Source organism: Embiotoca jacksoni, unplaced genomic scaffold (genome assembly GCF_022577435.1).
Source record: "Embiotoca jacksoni isolate LCO1_2020_lvr unplaced genomic scaffold, fEmbJac1.0.p SCAF_17, whole genome shotgun sequence".
In the NCBI taxonomy this organism is placed as follows: Eukaryota; Metazoa; Chordata; class Actinopteri; family Embiotocidae; genus Embiotoca; species Embiotoca jacksoni.
In genome coordinates, this window is record NW_027185307.1 from 11,320,896 (window position 1) to 11,335,126 (window position 14,231).

The 14,231-nt window shown below is 43.0% G+C and overlaps 1 protein-coding gene across 2 annotated transcripts in view; it reads right to left on the reverse strand.

Annotated features, from left to right (window-relative positions):
• Positions 1-14,231, reverse strand: part of sema5a (sema domain, seven thrombospondin repeats (type 1 and type 1-like), transmembrane domain (TM) and short cytoplasmic domain, (semaphorin) 5A) — a 126,500-nt gene that overhangs the window by 23,345 nt on the left and 88,924 nt on the right. For both annotated transcript variants that reach the window (XR_011178346.1, XM_069151618.1), the window contains exon 16: positions 8,815-9,040. Coding sequence is in view for 1 of the 2 variants with exons in the window: in XM_069151618.1 (XP_069007719.1) it covers positions 8,815-9,040 (226 nt within the window). In the remaining variant the exon portion in view is untranslated. The remainder of the gene's footprint in view (positions 1-8,814; positions 9,041-14,231) is intronic.

Sequence of the window (14,231 nt, forward strand, 5' to 3'; positions counted from 1 at the left end):
TTTTTTTACTTGATAAGCAGTGAGACGGCCACAGAAAATGAAAGGAGTGCTGTCTATGGGGATGGGGAGTGAGGCAGAATAACAGAAAGACAATAAGGATGCTGCAATGGTTGTCATCCATCAGAGTCGTCCCTTGACCTGAAAGTTGTTCTTAATAAGAAGAAAGCAGCCTTCAGGTCTGGGGACAGGGACGAGCTCAGGAGAGTTCAGCACGACCTGAAGGAGAAGCTCAGGGAGTGCAAGGACTCCTACAGGAGGAAGCTGGAGGCCAAGCTCCAGCAGAACAACGTGAGGGAGGTGTGGACCGGTATGAAGGAAATTACTGGCTTCAAAGGGAGAGAGAGACAACCAGGGGGCTCCCTGGAGAGGAACAATGAGCTAAACTGTTTCTTCAACAGGTTTAGTTCACCCCCCTCATCTGTCTCCTCCACACACCACACCTCCCAAACACCTCTGCTGCCTCCCCCCCTCTCCCCTTTGTCCCCCCTGGTGAGCTGCATGGACACAGAGTCCTCAACTCCAAAGGGCTCTTCCACCATCGACGCCATGACCCCCGTGACGACTGGCCAGGTTAGGAGGCAGCTGGAGAGACTCCACCAGCGCAAGGCTGCCGGACCTGACGGCATCAGCCCCGGGGTCCTGAAGATCTGTGCCGTCCAGCTGGCTGAGGTCCTACAACACCTCTTCAACCTGAGCCTGAAGCAGGAGGAAGTCCCGGTGCTGTGGAAGACCTCCTGCCTGGTTCCAGTCCCTAAGAAGACGACTCCATCCGGCCTCAACGACTACCGACTGGTTGCCCTCACATCTCGTGATGAAGGTGCTGGAGAGGCTGGTCTTGGCCCACCTCAGACCGCTGGTGAAATCTTCACTGGACCCTATGCAATTTGCGTACCAGCCTCATGTGGGAGTGGACGACGCCATCATCTACCTGCTGCAACGAGCTCAGTCTCACCTGGATGGAACCGGTGAATCTGTGAGAATCACTTTCTTTGATTTCTCCAATGCATTCAACACCATCCAACCACTGCTGCTGAGTGAGAAGCTGCGGGTGGTGGGGGTGGACGCGTCCACCGTCTCCTGATCACTGACTACCTGACAGGCAGACCACAGTTTGCCCGTCTGGGCAGTGTGCTGTCTGATACGGTGGTCAGTGGTACTGGAGCTCAACAGGGAACTGTTCTGTCTCCCTTCCTGTTCACCTTATACATCACTGACTTCCAGTACAACTCAGAGTCCTGCCATCTGCAGAAGTTCTTTGATGACTCTGCAGTGGTCGGGTGTATAAGGGATGGACGGGAGGATGAGTACAGGGTAGTAATGGAGGACAGAAATCACCTCCTTCTCAACGTGGCCAAGACCAGAGAGATGGTGGTCGACTTCAAGAGGAAGACGACGGCTCCACAACCGATGAGAGTTCTGGGAGAGGATGTGGACATGGTGGAGGAGTACAAGTACCTGGTGTCTCCATCGACAACAAACTGAACTGGAAGGCCAACATCAGCGCTGTCTACAAGAAGGGGATGAGTCGATTCTTTTTCTTGAGGAAACTTCGATCCTTCAATATGTGCAGCAAGATGTTGGAGATGTTCTACCAGTCTGTTGTGGCCAGTGAACTGTACTTCGCCGTAGTCTGCTGGGGGAGCAGCATTGGAGCCGGCGACACCAACAGACTTAACAAAGGCCGGCTCCATCATTGGCTGCAAACTGGACAGCCTAGAAAAGGTGGTGGAGAAGAGGATGCTGAGGAAACTATTATCCATATTGGATAATCCTGACCACCCTCTCCACCACCTGCTGCACGGACAGCGGAGCACTTTCTCCAAAAGACTCCTCCAGCTCCGCTGTCACAAGGACCGATACAGGAGATCATTCCTGCTCACTGCAATAAGACTGTACAAAACTCACCTCTGGCAAAATCCATCACACAACAATAACACCGTTGGTTGTCTGTTTTCTCGTTTGTTTAAATCTTGCACTATTGTTCAGTTAGTTTTAATTTAATTATTCTATTTTATTGTATATACTGTGCATTTTTATATTTAACATTTTACTGTTGTTTTATTGCTTTCCTGTACCTATCATGCTGCTGTAGCGAAAACATTTTTCCCCTTGTGGGATTAATGAAGTATCTATCTATCTATCTAGCACTGTCCTGTGTCTACTCCGTGTCTGCTCATGACGTCTGTGCAGGAGACACTAATCTGTCGTCCACGAGAGGGCCCTGGCCTTGATACCAGATCAGCTGAAGTGAAACACATCAGGCTGCTGACACGCTGGCGTTTCTCCCCGAAAAAAAAAATGAAGCCATCATTCACTGAAACAAGCCAGCAAAATTACAAACTCACAACCTTCCACAGAAATGTCTTTCATCTCTACAGTGCTTTCTTTTCCCTCTGTGTCTGCCTCTGTTCGTATGAGATGCAAATGATAAAACATTGGGATAGATGCCAAAGCCTATTCGAAGCCTGACGTTACTACCGCTGCATCATAAAACAGGCGACACCGAACTTTTAACTTATTATCCGCATTATGTGCAGATATTGATTAAATCAGGCAGGAATATGTGTTTCAGAGACACACGTCTTGGCAGAAATAATTTAAATTGTCTGTTGCTGTGGTGGACTGGCCAATGGCAGCACGGAGAGTGACTAATAACCGAGAAGCCTTTTAGTTGAAAGCTGACTAATGACAGATGGACGGTTAGATATTTTCTACCCTGGCAACAGAGGGAGGGTAAATTGCAGCGGTATACTGATTACAGCTGATTGGTTGATTGACTAAAGACAAAAGGCCACCCCTGAACAAAGTGTCCAGTAAAACAGCCACTGGAAGTATGCATGGGCAAGCTTTGGATTTGTCAACATGCTGAATGGGCATGCATTGGGCAGTAATGAGAGTAATACTTGGCATTTAAAGAGTCCTTCCAAAATTAGAAAAACAAATTCTGGAATGGATTAAAAAATTGTTAATCAGCTCCAGTATGAAATGCAATTATTACTCTGAGCTCAACACCAACACCTAGCTGCAGAGTTAGCACATAAACTAACTACATTAGTTAGTTTGTCAGGGTAAATCCACTCTAATCTCATGTGGGTCCCTTTTTGACCAATGTGGGGTTTTGCCCATAGGAGTCTCCATTATGGGAAACCTACATCAGGCACAAAAGGGCATGTTTTCTGGATCAGAGTATTGGATGTGGGGAAGTTTACACACCGACAACTACACTGAAATGGCATTATGCTCCCCAAAGACATTTATTTAGTCCACATCCTGAGTGATTGTTCTTTTGCAACGATGGACTTAAACATACTGATTTGAAAATGTGAAGTAAAGTGTGGGAAAGCACACAAATATGTTAGAAGATAATATTGTTGCTTAAAAGGTGTTTTTATTTCAGCTTGAGCTTGAAACATTAAAAAAAAAAAAAAAAAAAAAAAAAAAAAAAATCGTCCAGAAACTGATTGAAGGAGCTGATGTTGCTTTAATTTGCCAGGTAATTACAACTGAAAAAAAAAATCTTCTAACACTTGTCATTTCCGCAGACAAAATTCATGTCTGGCACACTTTCAATTGGAGGCACATTACAGGAGGCAGTTTGTAAACTAAGGAAAATTGTTTTTAACTTTACTCACAAAAATTAGTAAAGAAAACACAAACGCCCGCCAGAGACAAAATCCAGGTAGGCAAATGAAACCGAAAGAGCAGGGTGAGGACGAGTTCACGGTAAATAAACAGGGTCAACCCTCTGTCAATCAGTCTGAGTGGCTGCAGGTGAGCAGATTGGGGAACTGGGAGCAGGTGAGGTGGGAATGGCAAACAGGAGAAAGGAAGAGTGGAGGGGCTGAAAGAGCAAAAGAGGAGGAGATGGAAATCCAAAATCATACTAAGTTAAAAGACAAAAGAAAAGAAAACTGAGGTCATGACAGTCTGAAAAAATAAAGGAACAAACGTTTAAAAAAATAGCATAACAGTTTTGCGCAGTAATCTGCCACTATTATTATTGTAAACAGTAGATGCCATTTGAGAATTGAATGCACGCCATATATAGCAACACTTTGCGGGTTTGGGGTGTTTTTTTAATTATTTTTTTTTATCGATGACACGATCAATGCTACTGAGTTTGAGGAAGTTATTAAGGCACTGGGATGCACTGCTCCACTCAAAGCTACCATCAATAGAGAAACAGATATGAAGAGGGTAGCATACAGGATGGAGAATATGCAAAAACCATTTACTTTATGTAAACCACCAAAGTCTTTATTAAAGCATAAATACTACATAAAGACAAATTGTATTACTGAATGAAGGGACTAACCACATGATGGGCAGAAAAATAATGTTTTATAAATTGCCTATTTTATTTAAAGGACATTTAAAAACTACATGTCTATACAGAAAATTATGCAAATGATCAAATGTTTGGCTTTTCATTCAAGCATTGGAAATGTGATAAGAGGTAAAAAATGGCTACACCAGCTACAAGACTAATCACTGGTTGTAATGACAAGTGATATTTAAATCACTGCAGATCTGAAGTAATTAACTCATCGCTATCATTAAGCCATGATCACTGATATGAAACAAGTCAATATGTTATATAAAAGCTTATTGTAAATGCTTGGTTTAATCATATATTCATGATTTATCCCTCATAATCATGGCATACAGAGATCTTAATATAAGAGACAATGCAACACAAAGAAAGCTGCAAAAATGGGAAACATACCGCAAGCATCACTTTATAGTCTGTATTGACAGGGGATTAATTCTCCTTATCTGCACGGTACAGATGAGACTTCCAGGTGTGTGTCAATAATATCTGCCACGTCTCTGGCAGAATGTCACCATGTTTGTAGATTTTAGCATCGCTGCCATCTGATATAGCTGACATTTGACGATTTGGATTATTTGCAGAGCAAAGGGGGGAGAGACGGGGAAGATCTCAGGCAACATAGCAGCGAGGGCTTTTTATTGAGTAGCAGGGAAGCGACATCAGTGTGACAGTGAGACGGCAAGTGCGAGAAAATAGTCTTTCAAAGTTGATGCATCGACCTCAAATGAGCAAACAAAAAGGAGAGTCAGCTGTGGTGTAGGAAAGGTGGATGTTCACTTGAAAGCAGCACTAGAGTGATCTGATTTTTTTTTTTTTTGGTCTCTTCACATATTTTACCTCAGTAATTTGTGGAGACATGAAAATGAACACATGCATACCAACATATTAATATCCAGTTTCAGGCAGCAGCAGACTGTTAAAATAATGCTTCAGTTTGGGGTTTGACTTGTTTACCAAGAATTTAATACTTCTCTGTTAGACTGTGTTTTTGTAATTGTCAGGTGTTTGTAGCTTCTAGCGAGCCACTGTTAGCTTTGCCCACACTCAGCTTTTAGTTGAGGACTGAGGCTATGAGCTGGTCATAGTCAGTAAACATCCCCAAGCCCTTAGCTGTCTGCTTGTTAAAACACTGTACAATTATTTGTTTTCTTTTATCTACTGTGACGGCCCAGGGCTAAATCAGAGCTGTGGTTGTTTGGCCCATTTCCTGCTTCCTTCTTCAGGTCTGAAAATGTGGCTCCTACTTCCTCATTGAGGAATTGTTTTCACTTGCAGAAGAGTCTAAATAAGATGGTTTTATAATAAGATTTCTCCCTCTCCACCTGGAAGGTAGTTGCCTTTCAGGCACCCAGATTGATTAATTTTATTTGGTTTGATTGTTGGGAATTTAGACTTTGCTTGTAGTTCTCGGTCAGCATTTGTTTGGTTTCTGTTTGGCTTCTTTTGAGTTAAGAAATTGTTGGTTTCATAAAATTGTTATTGTTTGGATCTCCCTTGTTTGTTATCCCCTGACTCAGCTGGATAACAAGTAGGGGCTCGTCCAATGTAAACATGAAAATATCAAAATTTTGAAGCAGTAAAATTGTGTTAGGACACCCGCTGAGACAATTTTTTCGCATATTTGAGCGAGATAAGATGGAGATGGTACAGGTTACTTGGATTTTAAGTTGCATTTTAAAGTGTGCATGCAATAGAAATGGTGAAAATGGGTTGTGCGCAGCATGGCTCTGGGGACGATTGTAGCTGGGCCAGTTTTTTGCTGTCGAGCAGGAGCATTAATTGTATCCCCCAGTTAGGTGGTAGAAGCAATTATAGGAAAAATTGCTGGTTGTTGTTTACAGGGCTGTTTGTTATTTTTGTGTGTTGTCCGTGCGGTTAAAAGCAGATGACTTGGGAGCACCCCAAAGATTAGGCTTGACGCATCTATCTTCCCCCAATACAGACAGTTGCAGACAGGACATTCAATAAAAATAGCTTATAATAGCTCTGGGTGAAGTAACAAAACTTAGGGCGTAATGCAACCATTTACCTTTGCTGTTCAGTAATTAGCAAATCAATGTAAATAGTTTTTAACTGTGTCACATACTGAATTATTGATTAAATCTTCAAAGACTTTCCCAACACCCTTCAAACAGCAACCTTTACTATCGTGGCTCTTGCAGGTAAATGCCACAATGTGCGGAGAGCTCTCATGAATTGTTGGCCACCTGATGCAAATCATTTCTATTGAGTGATTCCCTTTCAGCTGCTCATCATATCAGAGGGATCTCAGTGTCCTTTGCCCCAGTGGTGGACATAAATACACTCCTCCACTGTGGCGTAATTATCTTATGATAAGCTTTAACAGCCAATCATAAGATAGGCTCTTAAAGTTTCAGGCACCCCCCACACATCTATGAGAGACGGAGAGTGGGCGGAGGGCAGATTGAAAAAAAAAAAATTCTCACACACACCTACACACGCAGACAGGTGCACACAGCAGGAAAACTGGCAACCACACATATCAGCATGCGCACCCACTCACCCACAAATACACACACCGGTGCTCTCCAGATGGATGGCAAGTTTGATAATGGTTGAAATGAAGAAGTGGATCACTGGTGTCTGTCCTCTTTTTTGACAGTTATGACTTAAAACTCCTCCAAGAAGTGAATCATATTGAAGTCTGGAGATGAACAATCAACATGGGGCATGTCAGACTAGCACACAGAGGCCACACACACACACACATCAGTGGGTCTTGTTTTCACCCAGACGGTACACTACAACTGAGCGGGACAAGGTTTTGAGGATGAAGAAAAAACACATCTTTGGGGTAAACCAGTGTTGATGTTGAAAAAAAATGTTTTACTGAACATTTGCAGGAAGCAAATGGAGAAATACATTTGAAACAAAACCACTCTGTTTTATTCACAAGGCTATACTTTGAGATGCAGACAAGAAATGTTGCCTGCAGTGATCATTGCTTCTGATAATCTTTGGCATATAATGACGTCTGTCTCTATGAACACAATCAAGCCCCACAATCCTTTCCCTCCAAAATAAGGGTCTAAATAGGTCTAAACCTGCAGCACTCTTTGGACATAAATTACCAAGCTGAGTTTACACTGTTTTCTATTTTTACTGGTGGCAGATTTGGCAGAAAAAAAAAATAGACATTGGTTGAAGGGATTTGAAGCTTGTAGTATGCAGCTCATGCAGTACATTACCATCTGCTTGTCGGAGCCTATAGTCTGCTTACATCCTACAACACAGACTTAGCATGTGTCCAAAAGTGACACAGAGCTATCTGCCTTCACTTTTCAATTGGTGTAATTAACACTGAAGCTAATCTGATGTCAGGCTTCTGGTGACAACCTCTAATGAAACATGTTGTGTCTCTCACTTCCTCCCACTAATCAGAAACAAGGCAGACCCATTTAAAGCTCGAGCCTTTGTTCTCTAATGTCTTAGATGTGTGTCTGTCACTCCTCTTAAAGCTGTGAGTCTGCAGTCAGTTTTTTCTCTGTGGTTGTCAGAGCTCATTTAAGCCCTTCAGGAACATTTAAGCTTCAAAGTTCGAAGAGAACAACCTGTCCCTGCGACAGCGCAGAAGAAAAGACTGATATTAATAATCAGAAATAAGAGAGAGGAGAGAGATCAGTGATCGCTGCAGCATGTGGCATGTGAGTGGTAAAGCGACAGACCACCCAGAGATGAAATCAAAGAGATGGGAGGCCACTGCAGTTTAATCAGGCGCTAACTCCAAAGCCCTAAAAAACAGCTTTCCCCTCTGAGGCATGGAGCAACATCATAAACAAACTTTAACTGCTGCATCTGTATCCGAGCCCTCTTTGCTGTGGTGTGGTGCCATCCCGCCTGTCTCCTCTCTAATATGGATACTTCCACTTGACAACATAAACAACTTGTCAATTAGCAGGCTGTTTGTACAAACATTTACAGCGTTTAATTCACCAGGGGTGTGGCTTGCTGAGACTGTGGCGCACCGACTCGGGCAAAAGGGAATAGCTGGGATGACGGATAAAGAGCTGATGTTTGTGTTTCTTCGCAAGGCTCTAATTGAACTTTGCGCACGCATTTGTGTGTCTGTTTGTCTTTGTGCATATGAGTGCGAAAGATAGCAAGCAGGAGCTAAAATTAGTTGTAAACTGCTGATCGGCTTTGTGGATTGAAAGTTCATTAACATGTCTGAGGCTTTGATCCACTGATAAAGTCAAAGAGGATGGGACCGTAAACACATGAGCTGACAGAGATAGGGCTCCTATAACTTTCTCAGGACAGACAGAGAGGAAAAGTTTTCGAAGACGAGAAAGAAAGAGCTAATGAATAACAGCGACACAGAAAGAAGGAATGGCTTGAGGCGAGGAGGGCAATAACTAGCCTGCGGAGAGGAAGAAAGCCAGTTGGAGTGAGATAACAGAAACATCCAGAGGCTGATATAGATGGAAAGAGACCATCTGTCTCCTGCACTCTGCACTCACCGTCAGTGGAGCAGCCAGTGGATCCGTCGCTGGAGCAGTAGCGCATCTCGATCCTCTGTCTGCCCACTTCCAGCAGGCTCGGGTCTGGGATGCGAGCTTTGCAAGTGTAGCGGAAGCGTTGCTCGTAGTGGCCGCCGTTGTCAGAGATGTTGACGGGCGTCCATGGAGTCCAGGGTGTGGTCTTCTTCAGGTCGGGACACGGCAGGGTGTTGCATGACTGGTACTCCTGCAGGCACGAGAGACAGGAACACGTTTCACTGCATTTAACCTTGAGATTTAATTAATGGCGAGCATGTTTGCAGGCAGGTGAACCTAAAACGTCCAGAGAAGTAATAGAGATAATCACAAATCATTACAGCAATAATTAAGCATTACAAGCTCAGACAGAATTTTCTGGTGTATGTACCAGGCATAGCAATGAACAGGACAATGGCTTTCAAAATTCTCGACTGACTCATTTGAAATTAAATCGCTTATTTTAAGGGAATAAACAGCATTTCATCGTCGCCACTCATCCATCCAAAATACCTCTCTCCAACCAAGTTTGCCTGGCCGCAACATAGCCTGCCGTTCTGCCTGCATGTACTGATTAAGGAAAGATTCCCATTAGGCCACTTGCTGAAGATGGCGAGAGGCAAACACGCGAAGCAGAAAAGGTCATTGATCAAGTTTAATCTATATCCAAGGGAAAAGGATGGAGAGAAGGAGAAGAAGAGAGGAGGAGCGGTGATGCCATGGATCTGAAGAAGTTGAAAGAAAAAAAGGGTGGCACTAATGGCATATCTCCCTCCTATCTGCATCTGGCTTTGAGAGCTGGGCAGTAAAAATGAAAAACACAGCACTGAAGCATTTGATACGTGAGACTTATTCAGGAGAGCCATGAGTATATATTTCCTCCAATTCACTCAGCCTTTATTTTAGACTACTGGTCGAATAATACACTGCTTCCTCTGTGGTGCTGCATATGATGATATGATTGTAGACGATAATAGGTGGGTAATAGTTGGTCCGGCCTCCTTTTGTGCGCGGCTAAAGAAATAAGGAGGAGAAGGGAAGTGATACATCTGAAGTAAATGACATCGTAGAGGAGAAGGTGAAACGGCTGCCATTTTCCTCACCACTTGTTTATTTATGCTGAATAGGACTTGAGTGACTGCCAGACCTTGACAAAATAAGATAAGAGTTCCTTTCTGCACATCCATCAGCCTGTCGCATGGGATCGGCTGACAGGTCAGCTAAGGAGAAGAGGTCTATACATTATATAGTAGACCTATTCTTCACCGTCTCCCTTGCTTTTTTTTTTTTTTTTTTATATATCCTTGCACGTGGTCTCCCTTTGCATCCATCTATCCATCTTTATATTTCTTTCAGCCTGTTTTTCACACAGTGTTCATAATGCACGCTGTGTCAGATCTCTTTCTCTCGCTCCTCGTTTCTTTTTCCCTCCGTATCTCTGTTTCATCTCTCTCCCTATCCTGCTCTCCTCCTCTCCCTCAATCACTCCCTCTGCCTCTCCTCACTGGGGTGCCAAGGTTAAAAACACAGGGAGGATTTAGATTCTGTTAGAGGCCCGTGATGAATGAGGGTGTCACCTCCAACGCACTTCCTGCCTCTCTCCATCTAGCCCAGTAATCATCTCCAGACATTAATATTTAACATTGTCACGCATCACAGGCTGGCCCACAATCTGTGATTATCAGCCAATAACAAAATGGAAGAAGGAAAAAACGGCCACCTCAGCGTCTTGCTGACGCCCACAGTGACATAGAAGCAACACATGGCATGAATGAGGGGAAAAAAGGCAAACAATATGTGGGTGTTTGTTGTGTGAGTTGTTGATGGTGGCCAAACACAGTAAATATTTAATGAGGCTTGTCTGGTAAGCGTTTCTCTTTACTCGCTGTAGATTAGTGTCGATGCAGAGGGCTAAGGAGATAATTACTGGGTTTAAAGCTAAACCTCATTCAAGGTCTCTGAAGGAATCCACATCAACTACAGCTAAAGTACATGCAGCTTAAAGCAGGGTGGTCAGTATATACGGCGTGTAATAGATATCTCACTGACTGATCTGAGGCCAAACGCCCTGAATGCAATTCCACCCGAAATAGTTATTTTACTGTAGACCCAAACTCTTCAGATAAATGGTACCATATAAAAAAACACTTACAAGCAGTTGATCCAAACTTGGGGTCCAGGTCTCCCCATGAGGACCCAAGATAAATCTGATCAATCACAAGGCGATGACGTAACCAATCAAATTAGAAAGAGGAAGATAACAAAAATGCCTTTAAAATGAACTAATATTCACACTGAGGCTATTAACTGTAATGACGTGGAGTGACAACTAAACATGATGTCATTTTAAGGGGTCATAAGTCAAAAAGTTTGGCAACGGTCACCCTTTTGAGTTGTGTGAAATTTTGGGTCAATTAAGGACATTTTTAATGCAAAGATGGCAGCTTGTTTGGACAATAATAAATAAAAAGTATTTAGTACTTTGGGGAGAATAACTACAGATGACCTTAGGAGCAGATTTAGGAGGAGATGTCTATGATATCCTGCTGTTTCTGTTTCATGGGCTCAAGGGATGTGATTTTAGCTAACAGATTTGCAGATATTAAAGTATAACAGGCAGTTTTTGAGAGTTGAATATTTGAGGAAAATAGTCAAGTTAAGCGGGTTTCTTCATACAACCCAAAATCACAAATCACACTTTTGCTTGACAGGGTTTCACAATCAGCTCAGCACATTCTACTGTTTATCCTAAGATCCTCTGGGTAAGAAAAAAAAAAAAAAAAAAAATCCCCAAAAGACCATTCAACAGAAGAAAAGGGGGAAAAACGTCAGCAGAGAAGGGAACCCTCATCCCAGGCAGACTGATGTAAAATAGATGCTGTGTACATTTGTACTAGAATGTTTGTTTGTATTATTTTAAAATTTCACAAAAATAGTTTGATATCAATAATAATTTTGTTGGTAGTCAAGTTAATCATTGCCTGTACAAAAGGAAATCATGGTGGTGGTTCCTATTATCAGCACTGCACCACCTTGAGGTCTATATTATGAAAAACTTATAGACTCCTGCTGTTGACAATATTAAATTCAGGTCTAAATTTTGACGGAGGGTGGACAGTTTATTGTCTTTTACTGCAATAAAAACAGCCTTGGTATAGTGGCTATGTGTGTGAATACACAATAGCATCGTAATAAAAAACAAAAACAGTTCCTTCTGCTTTTGGAGTAGAAATTTTATATGGCGATTTGAATAATGCATTAAAAATTAAAAAAGAAGGACCTGTGAATGCAAAAATAAACATCAGTCCAAACCCATAACCCCAACACACACACAAGGAAATAAAATAACCCCATCCAAATGACATTCGCTGTGCTAAAGCAGTGAATAGGTCATCTTAGGCATACATTACATGTTGCCCATAGTAAACGTGCTCGTCTGAACAAAAACAAAGAGCCCTGTTTCAATCAAACTTTGATTCTCTGAAACATTTAACTGAGCTATTTAAATTATGTATCTACTTCTTTCTAGTTTATATGGTAAACTAATGAAACAAAGTAATAAAAAAAAAATTAAAAAAAATCCTGGAAACATTTCCAGCTCTCTTCACTCAGCCACACTCACGTCTCAATTTCAGAGAAATTAACCGAAAGTGAAAACATGGAGGTGAGCAGTCGAATGTGACAAGTGGCATGTGGAACACAAAATTGGATTCAATTAGTCCGCTGATTTTGACTCGTACCCGCGCTCCCCCTGGCGAGAGCGGCAACGTGCATTACTGGCAAATGGAGAGCAGCGATTTTGTGCTGTGAAACACCTTTAACAGGCAGCTGCTCAGAGACGGCAGCTCTGTAATGGGTTCCTGGCTGCAGCTCAGGACGGCTGGGCGGGAGGACGCTTGATAGCATCTTTACTGCCTCACACAAACAAGCCGCCTGGTTGGTCAGCCGTGGCTGCTTGTGTTTCTGTGTGTGTGTGTGTGCGCGCGCGCAAGACTGACAACTTGACGGTTGAGTGAAACTTTTTACTTCAGGCTGGAACTGATTTGCGTGTGTGTGTGTGTGTGTGTGTGTGTGTGAAGCGTGTGCATGTTTATACGTTTATGCACGGCTGCTTTATGGATTCAGGCAGCTCCTATCTCATTCTGTCTCCATCCACAGAGCGTTGTGCCTATTTTTTTTTTTGGTGTTATAGACTGAAGGGATACAAAGTTGAGAGAGAAGCAGGGCAAAAAAGGGAAAGGAAGCCTGTGTGTGTCAGCATAGTGTCCGAGTGCTGGGGAAGTATAAGCCCTCAGCCTCTTCCCTTATTTTTATTGAAGAATGTGTGAATTTGGAAGGTGAAATACACTGCATGTGTATTGTGTGTGTGTGTGTGTGTGTGTGTGTGTGTGTGTGTGTGTGTGAGTAGGTACAAAAGGGCCTCTGTTGTGTCTGACCAGCTGTGGGAGGTGAATAATAAGGAGTCGTGCCTCTCCAGCCTCCTGCCATCATTACACTTCCTATTGGACTGGGAGAGCTGTGTGTGTGTGCGCGACTGACCGAATATGTAGGGACGTCTACATTTACACACTAGTACCCTGATGTTTGAGTGTATGGTCCATATGTGAGAGGGACTAATCGTATCAGGTGTCTACATCTTTATCTATTGTGGTTGAGTCCTCAGAGAAGGAGGCCTAATGTTCTTCAGGTCTCCATGACACATCATTTCAATTAGCAGCGCCAACCAAAACACACTTTGTCAAACACTGACTTCTCTGTCTCTCTCTCTGTCTCGCTCGCTGTCTCGCTCGCTGTCTCGCTCGCTGTCTCGCTCTCTGTCTCTCCACCCATCTGACTCCATAATGAAGCCCGCTGTCAGCCGGGAGCTGGCTACACACCAGTGCACACAGTGGCTAACACAGAACAATACAAAAACACACAAGCGTGTTCACACGTCAGTCTGCCGACAGAAGCAGCTCTGGGTACTTAACTTTCATTTCGCAGCCAGCCTGCACAGCTGAACTCCTCGCAGGTAAATAGAGCAGCTCTCAGTTTCATTAAGCAGCTCTGTGCTTCGTCAGTTCTGCATGGCCCACATTTCACTTATTTAACTCTGAGAGGCAGATTCAGCGGAGAAGAATGACTCTTTTTGATCCTTGGATATGAGAGATATTTGATGTACTTTAGTGTACAAAGTAGGATATACCACAGTGAATGATATACTCTTGAAGACCGCACAACTCTGAAGCAAGTCGTCTTTCATCTATTACCAGGAATTAAAGAGAATATCAGCAAGCCATTTACATTGAAGTTGTAACTCTTTGCGGAATCTAGTATAAAATGCTCTCTTATATAATGCATTTTTACAACATAAACTGTAATTGTCTTGCATTTTATAATTTAAAATAAACACATTTTCAAAT